The sequence below is a fragment of the Lissotriton helveticus genome, chromosome 5_1 (genome assembly GCF_964261635.1).
Source record: "Lissotriton helveticus chromosome 5_1, aLisHel1.1, whole genome shotgun sequence".
NCBI lineage: Eukaryota > Metazoa > Chordata > Amphibia > Caudata > Salamandridae > Lissotriton > Lissotriton helveticus.
The window spans coordinates 2140430802-2140455307 of NC_136065.1; the positions used below are offsets into that span (position 1 = coordinate 2140430802).

The following is a 24506-nucleotide window of genomic DNA, read 5'->3' on the forward strand; positions in this document are numbered from 1 at the left end:
AACGAGGCAAAGGATTCTATTCCTGGTTCTTCCTCGTTCGCAAGACAGAAGAAAAATGGCGCCCATTCTTAGACCGGAGGGAGCTCAACACTTATCTCATAAAACTCTAGTTTCAGATGGTATCCCTTCTAGATATTTTGCGGCTTCTCAATCCAGGCGATTACATGGCCACTCTGGATCTCGAGGACGCATACTTTCACGTTCCTATCCACCCATCCCACACAAGGTTTCTACGCTTCACAGTAGCCAGGAGCCACTTTCAATTCAAAGTCCTGCCTTTCGGACTCAGATCCACGCCACGGATATTCACGAAGGTACTGGCCCCAGTTGCAGTGTTTCTCAGAAAACAATCGCTACAAGGTTTCCCTTACCTAGACGATTGGTTGGTGAAAGCATCATCTTCTCAGGCAACTACAAGAGCAGTCGAAAGTTGCATTCACCTTTTCAAGCATCTGGAACTTCAGCTAAACAAAGACAAATCAGTCCTCAATCCCTCCAGGTCGGCCAAGTTTCTGGGGGCCATTCTAGATACAGCTTGTTGCAAGGCTTTTCCATCAGAAGAGAGACAGAAAAGACTGATGTCCTCCGCCAGTCGAGTACAAACAAGGCGGTCTCTGTCTGTTCGCCTATACAAATCTCTCCTAGGATCAATCTCATCTTGCATTCCATTAATTCCGCATTGCAGGCTTTGAATGCCCCCGCTCCAAGAGCAACTGCACTTGCAGTGGCGCCAAGCAGAAGGCTCGTTCGACGACAAGATAATTATCACTCCGCTTATGAAAGAGGCGGTCAACTGCGGCAGTACTGCGGGCTCAACCCTTAGAATGACTTTCAGAGCCTCCTGGAGGGCAGGGTGGCATTACTGTTGACTCAACCCTTAGAATGATATTCAGACATCCTCCTGAAGGGCAGGGTGGCAGTACTGCGGGCTCAACCCTTAGAATGACTTTCAGAGAGCCTCCTGAAGGGCAGGGTGGCAGTACTGGTGGTTCAACCCTTAGAATGACTGTCAGAGAGCCTCGTGAAGGGCATCGTGGCAGTACTGTTGGTTCAACCCTTAGAATGACTTCCAGACCGCCTCCTAAAGGGCAGGGTGGCAGTACTGCTGGTTCAACCCTTAGAATGACTTTCAGAGAGCCTTGAAGGGCAGGGTGGCAGTACTGCTGGTTCAACCCTTAGAATGATTTTCAGAGAACCTCCTGGAGGGCAGGGTGGCAGTACTGCTGGTTCAACCCTTAGAATGATTTTCAGAGAACCTCCTGGAGGGCAGGGTGGCAGTACTGCTGGTTCAACCCTTAGAATGACTTTCAGAACCTCCTGAAGGGCAGGGTGGCAGTACTGCTGGTTCAACTCTTAGAATGACGTTCAGAGAACCTCCTGAAGGGCAGGGTGACAGTACTGCTGGTTCAACCCTTAGAATGACTTTCAGAGCCTCCTGAAGGGCAGGGTGGCAGTACTGAGGGCTCAACCCTTAGAATGACTTTCAGAGAGCCTTGAAGGGCAGGGTGGCAGTACTGCTGGTTTATTTATTTATTTATTTGAGAATTTTGTAGAGCGCGCAGCGGCCCCAACGGGGCGTCCCGGCGCTGAAACTCTGAAAAAAAAAGAGAGGTCCGAGGGGCAGATATCCAGGTAAAAGAGGGGAATAGGTGTGTTTTCAGGGATTTACGGAAGACTAATTCTGTCTGACAAGTGCGTAAGGCTAATGGGAGTTTGTTCCAACACTGGGAGGTACAAACCTCAAAGGTTTTGCCACCTGCCCGAGATCGTTTAAAACGGGGGGTTTCCAGGAAATGGAGGGTATTGGACTGTAGAGTCCTGGAGTTGGCATAAGGTCGAAGGGTGTTTTTGAGGTGTGCCGATCCCTTGCCTTTTGAAGCTCGAAAGGCCAGTGTCATGGCTTTGAACACACATCTTTTTGCTATGGGCAGCCAGTGTAGCTTACGGAGATGAGGAGTGATATGGTGTCTGGCCGGGATTCTATCAACCAGCTGGGCGGCGGCGTTTTGGACCGTCTGGAGTTTGTGGCAGAGGCCCGCTGTGATGCCATGGTAGAGGGCATTGGCATAATCAAGATGGGATATGATCAGGGCCTGGATCACAGTCTTACGGCAGTCTGCCGGCAGGTAGTTGATGAGGCGTTTTATGGTTCTAATCTTGGCGAAACAGGAGGTTGCTACTGTTTGCACCTGATTTTTGAAGCTAAGTTGAGTGTCCCAGCGGACTCCGAGGTTTCTCACCGAGTCTTTAGGGATGGGAGCTTGGCACAAGTCTTCTGGCCACCATATCCTAGAGTCCAGGGGGGAAGGTGTATTGAAAAAAAGAATCTCTGTTTTTCCGGCGTTAAGCCGGAGGGAATTGGTATCCATCCAGCTCGAGATGTCCCTAAGACAAGATTTCAAAGGATCAAAAGCAGAGGCGGAATGGGAGTCGAAAGTGAAAAGAAGCTGGATGTCGTCAGCGTAGGAAGTAGATTTGTTCCCTGTTTGTGCAATCAACTTGGCTAAAGGGGTGAAATACAAGTTAAAAAGGAGCGGGCTCAGAGAAGAGCCCTGTGGGACCCCCCATTTGAGTGGTCTGGCCATAGAGGAGAAAGGGGGTGTGAAGACCTGCTGCGTGCGGTCCGAAAGGTAGGATGAAAACCAATTCAGGACAGTGCCGCCCAGCCCAAGGTCCTCCAGTCTTTCCAGCAGGATTTTGTGGGAGACGGTGTCGAATGCTGCCGATAGATCCAGCAGCACCAACACCGCCCTCGATCCTTGATCAAGCGATCATCTCACCGAGTCGGCCATTTCAATAAGGGCCGACTCGGTGCTGTGGCCCGATCTAAAGCCGTGCTGGGAGTCGTGGAGAAGACCATTGGTTTCAATGTATTTCGACAACTGGGAGTGTGCCAGTCTTTCCAAGATCTTAGCTGGCGCAGGCAGGAGAGAAATAGGCCTGTAGTTGCTGGGATTGTCTGGATCCAGGTTGGTTTTTTTTAGGATGGGAACTAATGGTTCAACTCTTAGAATGACTTTCAGAGCCTTGAAGGGCAGGATGGCAGTACTGCTGGTTCCACCCTTAGAATGACTTTCAGAGCCTTGAAGGGCAGGGTGGCAGTACTGCTGGTTCAACCCTTAGAATGACTTTCAGAGAGCCTTGAAGGGCAGGGTGGCAGTACTGCTGGTTCAACTCTTAGAATGACTTTCAGAGAGGCGCCTGAAGGGCAGGGTGGCAGTACTGAGGGCTCAACCCCTAGAATGACTTCCAGAGAGCCTCGTGAAGGGCAGGGTGGCAGTCCTCCTGGTTCAACTCTTAGAATGACTTTCAGAGAGGCGCCTGAAGGACAGGGTGGCAGTACTGCTGGTTCCACCCTTATAATGACTTTCAGTGCCTTGAAGGGCAGGGTGGCAGTACTGAGGGCTCAACCCTTAGAATGACTTTCAGAGCCTCGTGAAGGGCATCGTGGCAGTACTGTTGATTCAACCCTTAGAATGACTTCCAGACCGCCTCCTAAAGGGCAGGGTGGCAGTACTGCTGGTTCAACCCTTAGAATGACTTTCAGAGAGCCTTGAAGGGCAGGGTGGCAGTACTGCTGGTTCAACCCTTAGAATGATTTTCAGAGAACCTCCTGGAGGGCAGGGTGGCAGTACTGCTGGTTCAACCCTTAGAATGACTTTCAGAGAACCTCCTGAGGGCAGGGTGGCAGTACTGCTGGTTCAACCCTTAGAATGACTTTCAGAGCCTCCTGAAGGGCAGGGTGGCAGTACTGAGGGCTCAACCCTTAGAATGACTTTCAGAGAGCCTTGAAGGGCAGGGTGGCAGTACTGCTGGTTTATTTATTTATTTATTTAGTTGAGAATTTTGTAGAGCGCGCAGCGGCCCCAACGGGGCGTCCCGGCGCTGAAACTCTGAAAAAAAAAGAGAGGTCCGAGGGGCAGATATCCAGGTTTAAGAGGGGAATAGGTGTGTTTTCAGGGATTTACGGAAGACTAATTCTTTCTGACAAGTGCGTAAGGCTAATGGGAGTTTGTTCCAACACTGGAAGGTACAAACCTCAAAGGTTTTGCCACCTGCCCGAGATCGTTTAAAACGGGGGGTTTCCAGGAAATGGAGGGTATTGGACTGTAGAGTCCTGGAGTTGGCATAAGGTCGAAGGTCGAAGGGTGTTTTTGAGGTGTGCCGATCCCTTGCCTTTTGAAGCTCGAAAGGCCATTGTCATGGCTTTGAACACACATCTTTTTGCTATGGGCAGCCAGTGTAGCTTACGGAGATGAGGAGTGATATGGTGTCTGGCCGGGATTCTATCAACCAGCTGGGCGGCGGCGTTTTGGACCGTCTGGAGTTTGTGGCAGAGGCCCGCTGTGATGCCATGGTAGAGGGCATTGGCATAATCAAGATGGGATATGATCAGGGCCTGGATCACAGTCTTACGGCAGTCTGCCGGCAGGTAGTTGATGAGGCGTTTTATGGTTCTAATCTTGGCGAAACAGGAGGTTGCTACTGTTTGCACCTGATTTTTGAAGCTAAGTTGAGTGTCCCAGCGGACTCCGAGGTTTCTCACCGAGTCTTTAGGGATGGGAGCTTGGCACAAGTCTTCTGGACACCGTATCCTAGAGTCCAGGGGGGAAGGTGTATTGAAAAAAAGAATCTCTGTTTTTCCGGCGTTAAGCCGGAGGGAATTGGTATCCATCCAGCTCGAGATGTCCCTAAGACAAGATTTCAAAGGATCAAAAGCAGAGGCGGAATGGGAGTCGAAAGTGAAAAGAAGCTGGATGTCGTCCGCGTAGGAAGTAGATTTGATCCCTGTTTGTGCAATCAACTTGGCTAAAGGGGTGAAATACAAGTTAAAAAGGAGCGGGCTCAGAGAAGAGCCCTGTGGGAGCCCCCATTTGAGTGGTCTCGCCATAGAGGAGAAAGGGGGTGTGAAGACCTGCTGCGTGCGGTCCAAAAGGTAGAATGAAAACCAATTCAGGACAGTGCCGCCCAGCCCAAGGTCCTCCAGTCTTTCCAGCAGGATTTTGTGGGAGACAGTGTCGAATGCTGCCGATAGATCCAGCAGCACCAACACCGCCCTCGATCCTTGATCAAGCGTCCATCTCACCGAGTCGGCCATTTCAATAAGGGCCGACTCGGTGCTGTGGCCCGATCTAAAGCCGTGCTGGGAGTCGTGGAGAAGACCATTGGTTTCAATGTATTTCGACAACTGGGAGTGTGCCAGTCTTTCCAAGATCTTAGCTGGCGCAGGCCGGAGAGAAATAGGCCTGTAGTTGCTGGGATTGTCTGGATCCAGGTTGGTTTTTTTAGGATGGGAACTAATGGTTCAACTCTTAGAATGACTTTCAGAGCCTTGAAGGGCAGGGTGGCAGTACTGCTGGTTCCGCCCTTAGAATGACTTTCAGAGCCTTGAAGGGCAGGATGGCAGTACTGCTGGTTCAACCCTTAGAATGACTTTCAGAGAGCCTTGAAGGGCAGGGTGGCAGTACTGCTGGTTCAACTCTTAGAATGACTTTCAGAGCCTTGAAAGGCAGGGTGGCAGTACTGCTGGTTCCACCCTTAGAATGACTTTCAGAGCCTTGAAGGGCAGGGTGGTAGTACTGCTGGTTCAACCCTTAGAATGACTTTCAGAGAACCTCCTGGAGGGCAGGGTGGCAGTACTGCTGGTTCAACCCTTAGTATGACTTTCAGAGAGCCTTGAAGGGCAGGGTGGCAGTACTGCTGGTTCAACTCCGAGAATGATTTTCAGAGAGCCTCCTGAAGGGCAGGGTGGCAGTACTGAGGGCTCAACCCCTAGAATGACTTCCAGAGAGGCGCCTGAAGGACAGGGTGGCAGTACTGCTGGTTCCACCCTTATAATGACTTTCAGTGCCTTGAAGGGCAGGGTGGCAGTACTGAGGGCTCAACCCTTAGAATGACTTTCAGAGCCTCGTGAAGGGCATTGTGGCAGTACTGTTGGTTCAACCCTTAGAATGACTTCCAGACCGCCTCCTAAAGGGCAGGGTGGCAGTACTGCTGGTTCAACCCTTAGAAGGACTTTCAGAGAGCCTTGAAGGGCAGGGTGGCAGTACTGCTGGTTCAACCCTTAGAATGATTTTCAGAAAAACCTCCTGGAGGGCAGGGTGGCAGTACTGCTGGTTCAACCCTTAGAATGATTTTCAGAGAACCTCCTGGAGGGCAGGGTGGCAGTACTGCTGGTTCAACCCTTAGAATGACTTTCAGAACCTCCTGAAGGGCAGGGTGGCAGTACTGCTGGTTCAACTCTTAGAATGACTTTCAGAGAACCTCCTGAAGGGCAGGGTGGCAGTACTGCTGGTTCCACCCTTAGAATGACTTTCAGAGCCTCCTGAAGGGCAGGGTGGCAGTACTGCTGGTTCAGCCCTTAGAATGACTTTCAGAGAGCCTTGAAGGGCAGGGTGGCAGTACTGCTGGTTCAACCCTTAGAATGACTTTCAGACCGCCTCCCGAAGGGCAGGGTGGCAGTACAGAGGGCTCAACCCTTAGAATGACTTTCAGAGAGCCTTGAAGGGCAGGGTGGCAGTACTGCTGGTTCAACCCTTAGAATGACTTTCAGACCGCCTCCTGAAGGGCAGGGTGGCAGTACAGAGGGCTCAACCCTTAGAATGACTTTCAGAGAGCCTTGAAGGGCAGGGTGGCAGTACTGCTGGTTCAACCCTTAGAATGACTTTCAGAGAGCCTTGAAGGGCAGGGTGGCAGTACAGAGGGCTCAACTCTTAGAATGATTTTCAGAGACTCCTGGAGGGCAGGGTGGCAGTACAGAGGGCTCAACCCTTAGAATGACTTTCTGAGAACCTCCTGGAGGGCAGGGTGGCAGTGCTGCAGGCTCAACCCTTAGAATGACTTTCAGAGAGCCTTGAAGGGCAGGGTGGCAGTACTGCTGGTTCAACCCTTAGAATGACTTTCAGAGAGCCTTGAAGGGCAGGGTGGCAGTACTGCTGGTTCAACTCTTAGAATGACTTTCAGACCGCCTCCTGAAGGGCAGGGTGGCAGTACAGAGGGCTCAACCCTTAGAATGACTTTCAGAGAGCCTTGAAGGGCAGGGTGGCAGTACTGTTGGTTCAACTCTTAGAATGATTTTCAGAGCCTCCTGGAGGGCAGGGTGGCAGTACAGAGGGCTCAACCCTTAGAATGACTTTCAGAGAGCCTTGAAGGGCAGGGTGGCAGTACTGCTGGTTCAACCCTTAGAATAACTTTCAGAGAACCTCCTGGAGGGCAGGGTGGCAGTACTGCAGGCTCAACCCTTAGAATGACTTTCAGAGAACCTCCTGAAGGGCAGGGTGGCAGTACCGCAGGCTCAACCCTTAGAATGACTTTCAGAGAGCCTTGAAGGGCAGGGTGGCAGTACTGCTGGTTCAACCCTTAGAATGACTTTCAGAGAGCCTTGAAGGGCAGGGTGGCAGTACTGCTGGTTCAACCCTTAGAATGACTTTCAGAGAACCTCCTGGAGGGCAGGGTGGCAGTACTGCAGGCTCAACCCTTAGAATGACTTTCAGAGAACCTCCTGAAGGGCAGGGTGGCAGTACTGCAGGCTCAACCCTTAGAATGACTTTCAGAGAGCCTTGAAGGGCAGGGTGGCAGTACTGCTGGTTCAACCCTTAGAATGACTTTCAGAGAGCCTTGAAGGGCAGGGTGGCAGTACTGCTGGTTCAACCCTTAGAATGACTTTCAGAGAGCCTTGAAGGGCAGGGTGGCAGTACTGCTGGTTCAACCCTTAGAATGACTTTCAGAGAACCTCCTGGAGGGCAGGGTGGCAGTACTGCAGGCTCAACCCTTAGAATGACTTTCAGAACCTCCTGAAGGGCAGGTTGGCAGTACTGCTGGTTCAACCCTTAGAATGACTTTCAGAGAACCTCCTGGAGGGCAGGGTGGCAGTACTGCTGGTTCAACCCTTAGAATGACTTTCAGAGCCTCCTGAAGGGCAGGGTGGCAGTACTGAGGGCTCAACCCTTAGAATGACTTTCAGAGAGCCTTGAAGGGCAGGGTGGCAGTACTGCTGGTTCAACCCTTAGAATGACTTTCAGAGAGCCTTGAAGGGCAGGGTGGCAGTACTGCAGGCTCAACCCTTAGAATGACTTTCTGAGAACCTCCTGGAGGGCAGGGTGGCAGTACTGCAGGCTCAACCCTTAGAATGACTTTCAGAGAGCTTTGAAGGGCAGGGTGGCAGTACTGCGGGCTCAACCCTTAGAATGACTTTCAGAGAGCCTCGTAAAGGCAGGGTGGCAGTACTGAGGACTCAACCCTTAGAATGACTTTCAGAGAGCCTTGAAGGGCAGGGTGGCAGTACTGAGGGCTCAACCCTTAGAATGACTTTCAGAGAGCCTTGAAGGGCAGGGTGGCAGTACAGAGGGCTCAACCCTTAGAATGACTTTCTGAGAACCTCCTGGAGGGCAGGGTGGCAGTACTGCAGGCTCAACCCTTAGAATGACTTTCAGAGAGCCTTGAAGGGCAGGGTGGCAGTACTGCAGGCTCAACCCTTAGAATGACTTTCAAAGTTAGGTTTGAGTGCCCCCACTAGCACTCCCTGAGGACGGCACTAGGCTGCCGATAATGTTCCCAAGGATGATACCCCACTCGTCATGTACCCCGGAATAATCTAAACCCAATTTCCTCCAATTCACAGGGTAATGCTGGCTATGTTCACCATTCGTCTATGAACAGGGGAGGATGACAGTATGGTCCCCAGAACTCCATTCGCCATTCGTCTATGAACAGGGGAGGATGACAGTATGGTACCCAGCCCTCCACCCCTCACCTGCAACCTACCTCAGAGACTTTGTATTCACAGGTCAGCTTCTTGCCCTTGACCGCTTCGTTCAGGGAAAGGATGAAGCCAATGTACTCTGCGTAAGCCTGTGAAGAGAAACGGGCCACCAGTTAGCTCAGAGACCATCCTTCTCAATACCACACATAGGCCAGGACACGGCTTACACCATTGTCTAACTAGCTTAACTCTTCAACATACATTCCAAAACAGAACTAGTACAACACTGGGAAGGTACAAATGAAGCAGTAACTAAAGACACAAGCTCAGGTCGACTTATGCATGTGGGGTTAGTTATTGCTTCATTCCTGCACGACTTACAAATAATTGGTGCATTGATAAAGTGGAAAAGGGGTTTGCTCTAAACGCTTCTGGTCTTGACGTATATTCAATCGTTCATCAGCCGCCTGCATGCAAAGCTCGTCTACCAATTGAACTTTCTAAATAATTTGTTTCAGAGTGATGAAGCCATGGGGAAGCGAGAATACACATATACAAATCAGTGAAGCAGCAAGAGAGTGTAGTGCCAAGAAGGCTTCCTTCAGGGGTTGTGGATTCAAAAGTACTGACTGCAGGAATGGGTACTGCACCACTTCAGACAAGGCCTCTCGAGACTGAAGCATGATCCTGAGAAGCAAAAAAGAGCCAGCTCTTTCAGCAGTCACTTCTGGATCCTAGCAGAAGCTGCTGGACAGAAGCAATGTGTTCGCATTTAGGGGACCTGGCCTAGTAGTCTGGACTCGACAGGCCAGAAAAAAGATGGCTAAAATGCAGCCTGAGTAATCACTAGTGGCTGAGATTAAGTGAGGAAAGTCACTGATCCCCTTTTTAGATCCTGTCTTTGACAGACCAGTTCCCAAACAGACCTACTGCTCATAATATTCATGGAGTGGGATTTGGGTCTGTCCCTTTCCATCATTGGCTTCAGACTTTGTTGATCATGTCCTGGCTCAGTTCAGTGAAGTTCTGACCTTTCACCTAACGTTGGCGGTTAGTGTATTCTTGCGCTGAAATCCCTGAGGGACTATTTTAAAGCTACAGATCTTTTTGGACACTCCTGATGGTGCCCTTCTGTGTGTCTCCATCTTATGTCCCAGCACTGCATGACTTGGCACATTGAATCTAAATCATCTATTGGCTCTGCAAATACTTGTTGCTATTGTCAAGGCAGATAGATTGAGGCAGCTTTGGTTTGAGACACAAAAAAAAACTCTTCTCCCCAAACTATTAACATAAAAATTACAATTCTGCACCTCCTGCAAAAAAACATAAAAGGAATAAGATATGTTTCCAATTGTAATGGGTATAAACAAGGTGTACTGTGTGGATGTGGTCAACATGCGATTCCTACAGGATTACTGTGGTCACCGATCTCAAACCGTAGCAGAGGTTGGGTGGACGAATCCCAAGCAATTCTCATCTCCTCTGCGTGACCTACAGCAGCCGGATATATCTGCCTCATGAACATTTGTTTTTATAGATAACACGTGGAGAAACGAAGGTGGTTACACAGAAGCAGCGGGTCCTTGCGAGAACCTCTGAAGAAGCTTTCGGAATCACTTCCTAGGGACGAGAGTGGGGTTCAAAGGAGACACTGAAAGAAGGCCTCTTGGTCTTAGAGCAGATTATACATGTATTGCCACAGAAGACCCTTGTGTGGCAGACTCAAGATCCACAACTCTGGAATAAAACCAAACACAGAGCTCACAACTGTTGAGCATGACATCGAATTAGCATATTTGGTGAAAAGTGACGTCATGCAAAAGAGCCTCAATGGTAAAACAAGAAGTGAGCCCTGAAATAACAAAATCAATTGTTTACAAACTGTAAAAATCTATAACAATGACTTTAAAACGTAGCTAAAGAAGACCCCTGGCTCTCAAAATTAGTGGAGGTTCCCAAGATGTGTCCAGAGAGACCTCTTCCGTTAACTGAAGGGGTCCATAGGCTGGTTTCTATTGTGGTAGCATTACCTGCGGAAATCTTTTTTGCTATGCTCATATCAAAGCTTTGAAAAGTGCCGCATTTAGCGGTCACGCTCTAGTCTTTCTTACCAGGTGTTATGTTTAGCCTGTTGAACGGGCGCGGTCAACAAAACCGCCGAATGCCGGTGTCCTGTTAATATTGGAAAAGTAAATGTCCACAATGATACATTCACATACAAGAACTAAATCGCATCACTATTATCAAAGTCGCTAAACGTGAACTCTCCCTCAATCCTGACTCAGACGTACGTGGTTAGGCAAGCTCTGTAACCGAAGCCTGAGGTTACTGATTGACAGGTCACAGGTGGGGTGGCAAGTAGCCGGCAGACAAATGCGCCAACAGATCACTCCACTAGATAAGCACAGCGACACCACAATGGTCCAGGGAGATTGGCCCCAATAGAGCACAAATGGCAGGAGGGGTGCATGCATTCCTCAAAACACCATTAAGTCAGATGCCACATGTAGTTAGGAACACACAGCCAATCAGGGCACAGCACACACAGTACACGCACGCTTCTCATGGCGGACATCTGGACAGGTTACCCACTGGCTCCCATTGTGTCCACGCAAGGTCGATGCCCACCCTCATTTGCTATCGGGGGCCTTATTTATGACTGCACAGAATAGTTCCGCATTCTTTTACCAAAAAAAGATCATTGGAAGTACTTTATGATACTAAAAGAAGTGTATAAAACCTTGTTCAGATTGATTATACTTTGAGACAGTCCTTAGATCCGTTTCTGTAACTGTGCTCCCGGCCGAAATATTTAATGTAAAATGTAAATTGATACTTGTATAGCGCACTACTCACCCGCAAGGGTCTCAAGGCGCTTGTACGAATACCGCTGTGGAACCCATCCTCGCTTTCCCTGTGAGGTGTCCACTCCTGGGCACCCCCAAGGTGGAGGCCAGGCATCCTTAGCGTTGTGGGGGCCGTTGTGGAGATTAAGCAAGCTATTGCCCAGAGTTGCAGAGTGGGACTCCATGATTGGACTAGGCACCGAGGCGAGAATTATCAGGTCCGTGGAATTTTTAGCCCAAGACCCGCCGAGGCGGGGAATTGAACCCTGGTCCCGGGCTAGACCTCTGCATCAGGGTCTGCCGCTCTAACCATTGAGCCACACTTCTTAATCAAACCAACTACTCTTGTTTTGCCAAACATCTTTGTTTTTTCAAGGTAAATTCACATTCAAGCAACATTTTGGTGCGCCACATAGGAGGGATTGGTACCGCGGACCCAATTGCAGAGGAGGAAGGGGGCCCCTCCCAGACGGATTCACATTTGCGCAGCAAGGAAGGTGACCAGACACCATAATTGATTGGAAGTTCAGCAGAATCCGCAGGGCTGAGGTCTGTCCTGAAGCCGCCGTTAGTGGGTAAGAGACAACATCAGATCCTTAGTTCCCACATTTGGTGCTTGGCTAACTAGTAAAAAGTGCACAAATGTACCCTGAGCGCCATGCCACTGACAGAAATCTGGCAGGTTATCTATTTTATGTGTCTGAACTTAGTAGTCGCAAGAAGACCTTGGAGGCATTTTCACGGAGGTCACCTTTTATCAATAGTAAGCATGCTAGGAAAGATGAAAACTGGTTGTCGTTTGGACCACTGGGTGTGACATAGATGGTACGCTTGTCCACTGGCTTTGATACAGGGTTGATGCTTCACCGCTTGGACTGCTGGGCGTGACACAGATGATGTATGGGCCCTGGGTGTGATATAGGGCCAGCACCTCAATTTTATTTGTTAGTCTAAAACTGTTTTCGCAGTGCTACCGGTTTCTTAACATTGTTAATATCTGAAAAAAGTGAGAGGTGCTGTTGGGTTGGACCGCTGGACGTGACACGGAGGGTACGCTTGGCCCCTGGGTGATATACATGGAGCGATTCGGACGTTATGGAAAAATATTTGGATCTGGGATATCAGGTGTACCTTGTGTTTGACCAAGAAGGGCTAGTGGTTCTTCGAGTTATTCCTTTTCTCTGTGAAAAAACTGTAGTCATTTTCTTTGTCCCAGAGCAGATCTTGACAGACTATCGGGGTCCCTTAGTCCTGTGTACCGCGCAGGGCTTCCCCTCGTCACAGGATAGCATGCTCTAGGAACAGGCAAGGGTAGTCTTTGACAGTCATAATTTTCTGTCAGTTTTTTCTTATTAAAGTATTAAAATTGATGTATTGTAATTGTAATTACATTTATATAGCGCTTACTACCCCTGAAAAGGCGCCAAAGAGCTTTTTTCGGCGAGTAGCACGCCACTCCAGGACCCATAGAGGATTAGTGTTGGGAAGTATAGTGAAACATGCAAGTACATTTTAAGTGGTGGATAGGTTAGTCAGTTATTTGGATTAGGAAAGATAAAAGAAGGATAGAAGAGGCAAAAAAGGTTTGTATTTATATAGCGCTTGTTACTCCTGAAGGGGTGTTGAAGCACACTACTCCGGAAACCCATAAAGGATTAGTGCTGAATTAGTATGGTGAAATATGAAAGTAATTTGAGTGGTGGATATTAGTCAGTTATTTGGCGTGAGAAGGATAGCAGAGGGTTAGAAGGGCAGAAAGGTTTGTATTCATGTAGCACCTGTTACCCCTGATGGGCGTTGAAGCGCTTTTCTGGCGAGTAGGACGCTACTCTGGAACCCATAAAGGATTAGCGTTGAAAATTAGTATAGTGAAGTATGAAGTAATTTGAGTGGTGGATATGTTATTCAGTTATTTGGATAGAGAAGGGTAGATTGCGGGATAGAAGAGGGAAAGAGGTTTGTATTTATATAGGGCTTGCTACCCCTTGACTGGGGTTTTGAAGCGCTTCATTGGCGAGTAGGATCAATGCTGAATTAGTATAGTGGAAAATGGAAATTGAGAAGTGAACATGTTAGTCTGTTAATTTGATTGAAAAGGATAGTGGAGGAACAGACGAGTGAGATTTATTTATTTATTTTGAGGTCATAGCCATAGGAGAGGGCTTTTGGATGAGTAAAAAGGGGTTTTGGAGGGGACGAGTCAGAGGGAAGAGTTTAGAAAGGTTTGTTTTGGGGGGGGATCGGTATAGTAAAAGAGGTGTCAGATGATGAAAGGAGGGGTAGAGTAGGAGAGAGTCTAGAAGGGTTATTTTGGGGATCATAGTAGTGGTATGGGGTTTCGGATGAATGAGAGAAAGTGGATGTAGAGGATATATTGATAGATGTATACGGTGAGAGATAGGGTAGAGCATTGGAAAGAGTAGTAGAAAGAAGTTTGAGATGAGTCAGAAGGTTGGGCCAGAGGATATATTGAGAGAAGTATAGGATGAGAATTAGGGTAGTGCATTTGAAATGCTAAATTAGAAGAAAGTTATAAATATATAGATCCATAAGTACATTGAAAGTATATAGATGCATAGAGGAGGTAAGCATATATAGATTAAAGATGCTGATAGAGGTTAAGGATGAGAAATACGGTAGTGCATTGGATATGCTTTTTCAGGAGAAGCGTCACAATCACACAGATCCGAGCACATGGAAAGTCCATAGATGCACAATGGAAGTATGATTTTTATGTATTCATTTACAACATAATTATTCCTGATGTTTATACAAAGCAATACACAGAGATAGGTACATTTCTATAGTTAAAATAAATGCTTATATACAGAGGAATATGCTGTAAATTTCTGTGTGTGCATGGTGCTTATGTGGGGAAGAGACAATTCTTGAGTAGTTTTCTGAAGATAAGGTGGTTGTCGGTGGATCTTGTGTTGGGAGGTAAAGAGTTCCATAGTTTGGCTGCTTTAACAGAGAAGGTTGTGCCATCCATGTTTTTTTTCTTGTATCTTGGGATTTTGAGGGGAGATGCCCCTTTAGATCGTAGGTTTCTTTGTTGAACGTGTTTGGTGATTTTATTTCTGATGAAGAGCGGTCCCATTCCACGTATTGCTTTGTGGGTGATACAAAGCAGCTTGAACGTGGATCTTCTGGCAACCGGTAACCAATGCAGGGCTTTCAAGGCAGGTGAGATGTGGTCTCACGGTTTGATATGCAGTAGTAGTCGGGCTGCAGAGTTCTGAATCCGTTGTAGTCTTTTCAAGGTCGTTAAAGGTGATCCGTAGTAGAGGCTATTGGCGTAATCGAGTTTCGACAGAACAAGGGAAATGGTAGCTTGGCGCTGCGCGAGCAATGCTGCACACTGCACCGCTAGGCGCGAGACCTAAAAACTGCCTTTTCGACACCCTCTGGTCTCTACCATTTCAAGGTGCTTCCTTTCGGCTTACACTGGGCCCCTGCGACATTTCAGATAGGATTCTACAGCCACACAATGGATATGCTGCTGCGTACCTAGACGATTAACGGAAGCGAACCATTCATACAGCACTTATAATTGTATACAGTCGCTGTAATATATTGTATGACCATATTACACAACGGTTGCTTTCCTTGAAAATATTCTTTTGAAACCTTGTAAATATTCTCACCTCGTGTCACTCAACTGTTTTTTTGGTTCTTACAATACACTTCGCACTATTAGAAGTTATTTGTGTACAATGTATATGATACATTTTTGATTATTAATGCAAATGTATATGTCAAACAACCCTTGGTGTCTTGAGCGCTCTCTCTCTTTACCATCCCCTTTTAACACTTACCAGATATCGCTATTATGCCTTGTAATGACTAAAGAATGTGAAATTATTGCTCCACTGGAACCTTTGTTTCTTATATAAAGCTGCGTACCTATACGACAGTCATATTTAGCTCCTCGTGGGAAGACCATTTACGTCACTTACACTCTGTATTCACTGCCATTCAAACAGCAGGACTCACCTTACTATGCACAGACACCATTCAGTGTCTGGGATATAGAATTCAGGAGGGGCTTATAAAGCCCCAGATGGACAAAGTAGAGGCGATTAAAGCAATCCCTGCCCCTAAAACCAAACGGGAGGTGCATTCCTTTTTGGGCTTTATCGGTTACTATCGCAGATTCATTCCGGGTTTTTCCTCTTTAGCCAGCTCCTTTACCGATCTCTTAACAAAAAAACATCCCTCTCACAGAACCCCTTGGTACCCAGAACATGAAAACAGCTTTTTAGCCCTGAAAAATGCAATATGTAGGGCTCCGGAACTACACTGCCCGACTTCAGCAAAACGTTTGTCTTACAAACTGATGCCTCTGGGCTAGGTCTAGGAGCCGTATTGTCTCAGCCGGACATAAACAATGATCTCAAACCACTTCTTTTTATCAGCAGAAAACTCTTTCCAAGGGAGACCCACTATTCCACCATTGAAAAGGAGTGTTTGGCCATCAAATGGGCCATCGAAGCCCTACAATACTACCTGTTAGGACGCACCTTCCTTGTACTCACCGACCATGCCCCTCTCACTGGGCTGGCAAACAACAAAGACACCAACCCACGTATACTACGTTGGTTCTTAGCCTTGCAACCTTTTTCATTCCAGACCATCCACATGCCAGGCGCGAAACAGGTGTCTGCCGACTATCTGTCACGTCACCCCTCCCCTGAATGGCCACAACGTCCATTCCTGAGGGGGAGATGAGTGAGAAGGACGGGGCCGGAACAGACCGGAAACACCCAGCAGACGGCGTCGAACCGGAAGAGGTTAGCGGTCTAGCTGCAGCCAGGAACAGCAGAAAGGAACATCTGACGTCATCGGAGGAGGTGAAAAAGGATGGAAGGACAGAGCTGTGTGTGGCGACACCGGAGGAGGAGAAAGTGTAGAAAGAGACGGCGAGGAGCAGAGAGACAGCGAGCGGAGAGGCGAGGAGCGAAGAGCCGTCGAGTGAAGAGGCGAGGAGCAGAGAGAAAACGAAGGAAACGAGGATAAGGAGGAGGAGCCAGGAGGGATAGCGTTGTACTTGCCTTGAGCCACGACCCGTGTCCAGGGCAGTGGTGAAGGGACCCCCTTCCCCGTCACCACCCGGGTGGCATCTGGTGAAGGTAGCACGTTTTGTTTAAACAAGGAGAACATAATAGTAACCCAGGTCATGCTTTTGTTCCCTTCTCCTGACCTACAGGCCGTGGGAGTCATCGGCAGCACCCGGAACCCCAAGACCCTGGAGCCTGAAGCGGACAGCAAGAGGGGCTGTGGACCACTCGGTGTAGACAGTGCTGTGCAAGACTGCTTATCAGTTGTTTTTCAACATTGTGCTTGTTAACCTGGAAACAAGAAAGGGAAGACTCACTACTAAATTAACACCTTGCTACAAAATCTAACGCTCTTCCTTGGTCCCTTCGGTGTAAGCACCACAGGTACCTATATGAAACATAACATTTATTTATTAATTTGGGCATTTCAAGTAAAAATTAGCTAGCAGTGGCAAAAGCAGAAGGTCTCACTTATGCCCGATGTATTGGCTTTGTTAACTTATTCTTAGTTACATTGTAGAGTATGGTATGACTTCTTGGGCAGTATGGTACAGCCTATCATTGTATAGTATAATATAGTATGACCTGTCTTAGAGCATGGTATGGTCTGTCACTGTATAATATGGTATGACCGGACATTGTATAGTGTGGTCTGTTGGGCAAGCCCGTATGCGCCCGTCCGCAGCCTGGACTGCGCCCAGCGCCAGAACCCCTGAACCCCGCGAACGCCACGACACCAGAATCCACTACGACGCCAGCACCATCCATGCACAACGCCGTCCGAAATCACACCTGCTTCCAGGCCGCCCCAAAATGGACCCACGGACCCTTCTCCTGCCGCACCTGCAGCTTCACCTGCGACAGAAACACCTAACCTCCAAGGACTGGACCTAACCACCTCCGCCACATACTCCTCAACACCCGCTCCGCACGCATACACGTTGTCGAGCTCTGGGATCCGCTCGACACCTCCGCCCCAGACGTGGCCTTCCTGACCGAGACCTGGTGGAACGACTCCTCGGCGCCCGAAATCGCCATAGCCATCCCGGACGGCTACAAGATCACCCGCAAGGATCGCACCAACGGAATTGGAGGAGGAATAGCTATCATCCACAAGTCAACCCTCAAAGTCGCCACCCACGCAGACGACACCTTCAAATCCGCCGAACACCTGCACTTCCGGATACACACTGACCCCAACACCACCCTCAAAGGAACACTCATCTACAGACCACCCGGACCCCGGGCTCGGTTCAGCGACTACATCGCCGACCTCGCCAGCACCTTCGCACTCGCCTCCACGGACTACATCCTCCTCGGGGACCTGAACTTCCATCTCGAGAACAACGACGACAACTCCGCCACCCTGATCAACAACTTCACCAACCGCGGCCTCAGACAACTCGTTACCACGCCCACCCACGCCGCCAGCCACACGCTTGACCCAGTCTTCTCCACAAGCACCCAGATCACCTTCAACCACACCACCGAACTCCACTGGACGGACCACCGATGCATCCACTTTACCTTCAAGAAACCAACCACGCACCATCGCACCCAACAACTGCCTCGCCGCTGCTGGAGCAAAGTCACCGAAGACCAGCTGCTCACCTCCCTCGCCAAGAACCCACCCACTGACCCCCCCCATCTCTGACGCCGCAGCCCGCAACCACAGACAGTGGATCGACGACTGCGCCAACACCCTCGCCCCGCTCAAGAAACCCTCCAACAACCACACCACGAAGAGAGCCACATGGTTCACCATCGAGCTCCAGGCCTCTAAAACGCGCATGCCGAAAATTGGAGAAGACATGGCTACACGAACGCACATCGGACAACCACGCAGCCCACAAAGACGCCACCCGCAGACACCACCACCTCATCAGACTCGCCAAGAGATTCTCCTTTAAAACCCGCTTGGATAACAACACGCACAACAGCAAAGAGCTCTTCAGCATTGTAAAGGAACTCTCCAACTCCAGCGCCAACGCCAACGCCATCCCGCCCTCACAAGAACCGTGCGACTCTATAGCCATCTTCTACCACCACAAGATCGCTGACATCCATGACAGCTTCAACACCACGACCGCCCCGACTACGCCAGACTCCACCTCCCCTGTGAACACCAACAGCGCCAACTGCCTGACCTCGTGGTCCAGCGTCAACGACGACGAGACACGCAAGGTCATGAACTCCATCCACTCAGGATTTCCGTCTGACCCGTGCCCACACCACATATTCAACAAAGCAGACGCAGCCATCGCACCCCAACTACGGAAGCTCATCAACATATCATTTGAAACAGCGACATTCCCGGAAAGCTGGAAGCACGTCGAAATCAACACCCTCCTCAAGAGCCCAAAGTAGACCCCAATGAACTCACGAACTTCCGGACCATCTCCCTGCTCCCGTTCCTGGCAAAGGTCATCGGGAAAATCGTCAACATGCAACTGGCCCGCCACCTGGAAGACAACAACATCTTGGACCCGTCCCAGTCCAGATTCAGACTAAACCACAGCACGGAGACAGCCCTCATCGCAGCAATAGACGTCATCAGGCGCAAACTAGACAATGGCGAAACATCAGCCCTCATCCTCCTGGACCTGTAAGCCGCCTTTGACACGGTCTGCCATCGCACTCTAAAGACACACCTCCTAGAAGCTGGAATCCAAGAGAAGGCCCTTGACTGGACCACATCCTTCCTCACCGACAGAACCCAGAGCGTCCGCCTCCCACCCTTCCGATCCGAAGCCACCGACATAATCTGCGGCATCCCCCAGCACGATGCTGTTCAACGCCTACATGGCCCCCCTCGCACTAGTGGCCGGCCATCACGACCTCAACATCATCTCCTACGCCAACGACACCCAGCGTATCCTCTCCCTCACCAAGGACCCACACACCGCCAAAACCAACCTCCACGAGGGAATGAAGGCCGTCGCCGACTGGATGAGGAGCAGCCGTCAGAAGCTGAACTCGGGCAAGACGGAGGTCCTCATTCTCGGATCCACCCCCTCAGCCTGGGACAACTCCTGGTGGCCGACCACACTGGGAACAGCACCAACACCCACTGACCATGCACGCAATCTAGGATTCATCCTCGACTCCTCCCTCTCCATGGCTAAGCAGGTCAACGTCGTCTCCTCCTCCTGCTACAACACCCTCCGCATGCTCCGCAGGATCTACAAGTGGATCCTGACCGAAACAAGAAGAACGGTGACAAAGGCCCTCGTCAGCAGCAGACTGGACTACGGCAACACACTCTACGCAGGAATCCCAGCCAAACACCTACGACGACTACAACGCATCCAAAACGCCTCCGCCCGACTGATCGTCAACGTCCCCCGCCGCAGCCACATCACCCCCCACCTGAGAGACCTACACTGGCTCCCCGTCGACAAAAGGATCACCTTCAAGCTCCTCACCCACGCACACAAAGCACTCCACAACGCCGGACCAGCCTACCTGAACAGCAGACTCGGCTTCCACACCCCCACCCGCCAGCTCTGCTCCGCCAGCCTCGCCCTCGTCTCTGTCCCCCGCATCCAACGAACGACCTCCGGCGGCAGATCCTTCTCCTACCTCGCCGCCAAGACCTGGAACACCCTCCCTACCCACATACGGCAGACCCAAGAACCACTCACCTTCAGAATACTCTTCAAGACCTGGCTCTTCGAGCTGTAGCAGCACCCCCCTCCCCACAGCGCCTTGGGACCCTCACAGATAAGTAGCGCGCTTTACAAGTACTCTGATTGATTGATTGTATGTTATGGTATGGCCGGTCATTGCATAGTATAGTATGGTCTGTCCTTATATAGCATAGCATGGTCGGTCATAGTGTAGTTTGGTATGGCTAATCAATTTATAGTATGGCCTGCTATTGTATAGTATGGTCTGCCATTGTATTGTAGTGTATGGCCTGTCATATAGTAAAGTATGTGTAATAACAAATTGAGAGAGAGTGAAAAGGACACTCATGGTCCCCCTGTTAAATCTTGTAAAACAACAAAAGAGTGTCGTAAGAGAAGTGTGTAAGCACTAGACACAGAGAAGAAATCTCCCTGAATAAGTCAGTGGAAATCAGCGGGGTTTTTTTTAGGAAGCCCTCACTCACCACCCTGGGTGGTGACATGCTTCATCATCGGGCCCACCAGGAGAAGCCGAATGCCTCCCTGGTGTGCTACAACGCCAGATTACTGCAGAGCAGGTTCTTTGTGGCAAAAGTGGCATAAAGAAATGTGAATTAAAAATGTCAGAAACTGTACCATACAGAAAATTTTTTATTCAATGGTCAGTTTGACAGAAGTAAAATATGTGTGGGAAACTTACCAGTTAATGACTCGGTTGTTTCCACTTAAAGTGGGGTCAACATGTTTCTGCCCGTCTATGTGTCATTTACTGGGCTTTCATCAGGACCGTCAGGTGGTGTACCTCGGCGGTATGGGCGCGCTAAGGCCCACCCTTACCAGAGGACGTGAAAGTTAAAAACAAGTGTGTAAAATAAAGTGCAAAAACGAAACAAAAGTGATGGGAAACCTTCAATTTGAGGTCCCTGTACTGTGTACGGGGTCCGGTAGCAGGAGACGCTAGGTGCAAAACGGGTGGCAGGCGTTGCGGGCGGTGTGCCATTGTCGCTTTCCCCCCCCTCCAGAGACCCATGGGGTGTGGATCTTGTGCATTACAAACAGTACAGGGACCTCAAATTGAAGGTTTCCCATCACTTTTGTATGGTTTTTGCACTTTATTTACCATACCGCCGAGTTACAACACCTGACGGTCCTGATGAAAGCCCAGTAAATGACACATAGACGGGCAGAAACATGTTGACCCCACTTTAAGTGGAAACAACCGAGTCATTAACTGGTAAGTTTCCCACACATATTTTACTTATGTCAAACTGACCATTGAATAAAAAAAATTCTGTATGGTACAGTTTCTGACATTTTTAATTCACATTTATTTTTGCCACTTTTGCCACAAAGAACCTGCTCTGCAGTAATCTGGCGTTGTAGCACACCAGGGAGGCATTCGGCTTCTCCTGGTGGGCCCGATGATGAAGCATGTCACCACCCAGGGTGGTGAGTGAGGGCTTCCTAAAAAAAAAACGCTGATTTCCACTGTGACTTCTTCAGGGAGATTTCTTCTCTGTGTCAAGTGCTTACACACTTCTCTTACGACACTCTTTTGTTGTTTTACAATATAGTAAAGTATGGCATGGCCAGTAATTGTATAGTATGGTATGGCCAGTCATTGCATGGGAAGGCTAGTCTTTTTATAGTACGGTACGGTCTGGCCTGTCGTATACTATTGTGTGCTATGGTGTGGCCTGTTATTGTATAGGCTAGTATGGTATAGCCTGTAAGTGTATGGTATGGTGTGGCCTGTCACTGTATGGTATAGCATGGCCTATTATTGTTTAGTATGGTATGGCCGGTTATTGTACAACATGCCATGGGCTGTGATTGTAAAGTATGGTGTGGTATGTTACGGCCTGTAATTGTATATCATGTTATAGCCCCTCATTGCATAGCATGGTACGATATAGCAGAACACTGTACAGTATGGTGAGATCGGTCTCTGCGTAGTATGGAATGGTCTCATGTTTGATAGTATGGAATACCTTAACCTGTCATTGTATGGTACGGTCTGTGATTGTATGGTATGGTACGGCCTGTCACTGTACAGTAATGGTATGGTATAGCAGGTCATTGTGCAGTAATGGTACGGCCTGTCATTGAATGGTATGGTATAGACCGTCGTATAGTATGGTGCTGTACAGCCTGTGATTGTATAGTAAGGTATGGCCAGTCACTGTATGGTATGGTGTGGCACATCCTGGTTTCTGTGGCTACAGTGATAGAGAGAGGAGGCACAGCAGAGAAAAGCATACAGTCGCACCAACGGCTTCAATGAAAAGGTAAACTTGCTGGTAGACAAAAACGAAAAGTGTGTGGCTACAGTCACACCCAGGAGGATATAAAAGGAAAGGGATAGTACAGATTGCATTTTGGAAAACAAACTAAGTGCTTTTAAACACTAAATAAGTCAGTGACAGCATTATAGGTATGGAGTTTTAAACATTAAATAAACCTGTAGCTACACCGTCAACGTGCCTGAATCAGATAGCGAGGCTTAAGACATTAATCTGTACTTGGTCCATGCTCCATCGAAGAAACTAACACCTAAAGAGAGAAAGTGAAACAGGCACGCGCTGACCAAAGAGAAGCAAGGAAAGGAGAGTGACGATGAAGCAAATTAATTATCAGAAAAGGACGAACTCTAAGCCCCTTTAAGTTTAGGTTAACAAAAGACCTTGCAAGCGACAGCGCATGCACGGTCTTAGGTGAGACCAACAAAGGTATCTGGGGGCATGACAGAGAACATTAACCATGCCATTAAAATGAACAGCAAGACGACCAACACAGCACCTCCCAAACCATCGTCTGGGAGTTTTCCACCATACCCCCGTGTGAAAAGAAGTGCCCACGAAGGTAGGGGACTGCAGCCACTGCTGCAAGCGGTCTTCCAGAGGTACTGGAAGAAGATTTTTCAGGACCTGTGGGATGCTGAAGCGCTTGAAGGCAAGGCCCACCAGGCAGATTAGTGCTTCGAGGAGGAAAGGGCAGGACCAGGAAGAACCCTGAACATCAAGGGCACAGTGAGCACGCAGGGGACACGGCTGCTCCCAAAGCTGCAGCCGCCCTCGCAAACGATCAGAACCAACCACACGACCGCATCACCCTCTTCTACAAGGATCGCAGGACGGATATCCGCTGGGGAGTAAAGAACCCTAGCCATGGACCAGCATTTAACTGTACACAAGCAGGTGTGCAAAAAAAAAGGTTTTTTTTATCTTCATTGGATTAGTTTTGATGCCCTTTTTTCACGTTTTTAGTTGAATCCTCAAAAACTTTCAAATAAAGTAAATTGAAAAAAAATGAAAATTAAGAAAAAAAAAATCTTGTTCTAACCACCTTTTACAGTTAAAGAAAAATAATTTGCTGTTTGTTATGTATGTTTATTAATGTCAATATATCCTTCGAGCCCACCACACCACTAAAAGTCCACTCTACTGTGAGAGGCTAGGACTCTGATGAGTACAAGAGCCAGTGACAAAAGACTATAAAGGTAAAGAAATATTCAGCTTTATGAAAACATAATATCCTTATAGTCAATCCTACAGCAGGGGACAAACCCCCACTACGCACCGTCTTTGGCTGTGCATAGCAGGAACTGACCTACAGCCAAGCCCGGTTCCCAGCCCCCCTACAGGCAGCCAACTCCCCTCCCTTGTTGAGCACTGCTGGCCGCAGGGCCAGCGCCCAGTACTCACATAGGTGGCCAGTACCCCCACAGGCGACCAACCCCCACGGCACACAGCCATTCGCAGTGCATGGGAGGGGGTTGGCCAGATAGCTTACAGCCAGGCCCTGTAGCCACCCCCGATGCGCACAGCATTACACCGGGCACAGCATTGGGTAGGCAGGCAGCTCAAGCATGGCCTTCACCCAATCACTAACTCCTGCACTGAAACAGGAATCCCAGCTCCTATTAACCAGGTGAACAGCCTAATGGCCAGGTCCTGAGCTCAACCGCTGTGGGCAGTCAACCACCCCTCACCTGCGTTGCGCATGGCCTTCCGACATGCGCAGGGCCTGGTCTCTCCTTGTTCTAGCTGTTCTGAAATCCCTACATTATCAGGAAACCTTACTCGAGCGGAGTATTCAACACTTTACTAGAAGAGCAGTTCCACGTCGTTCTTGTAAAGCTCCAGTGTATACTAAAGTAATACTTCAGAAGTAGGATCCTCCCCATCAGGGGGACCTAGCAATGCCAGACCTCACAAACACAAATATCATCCCCTAGGAACTGAGGAACCCTTTATATCCTGGGAAA

General features: G+C 49.1%; 1 protein-coding gene across 2 annotated transcripts in view; it reads right to left on the bottom strand.

Moving 5' to 3' along the window:
* PTPA (protein phosphatase 2 phosphatase activator) overlaps positions 1-24506 on the bottom strand; it is a 416046-nt gene that overhangs the window by 310595 nt on the left and 80945 nt on the right. For both annotated transcript variants that reach the window (XM_078646251.1, XM_078646252.1), the window contains exon 3: positions 8764-8850. In XM_078646251.1, the coding sequence (XP_078502377.1) occupies positions 8764-8850 (87 nt within the window). The remainder of the gene's footprint in view (positions 1-8763; positions 8851-24506) is intronic.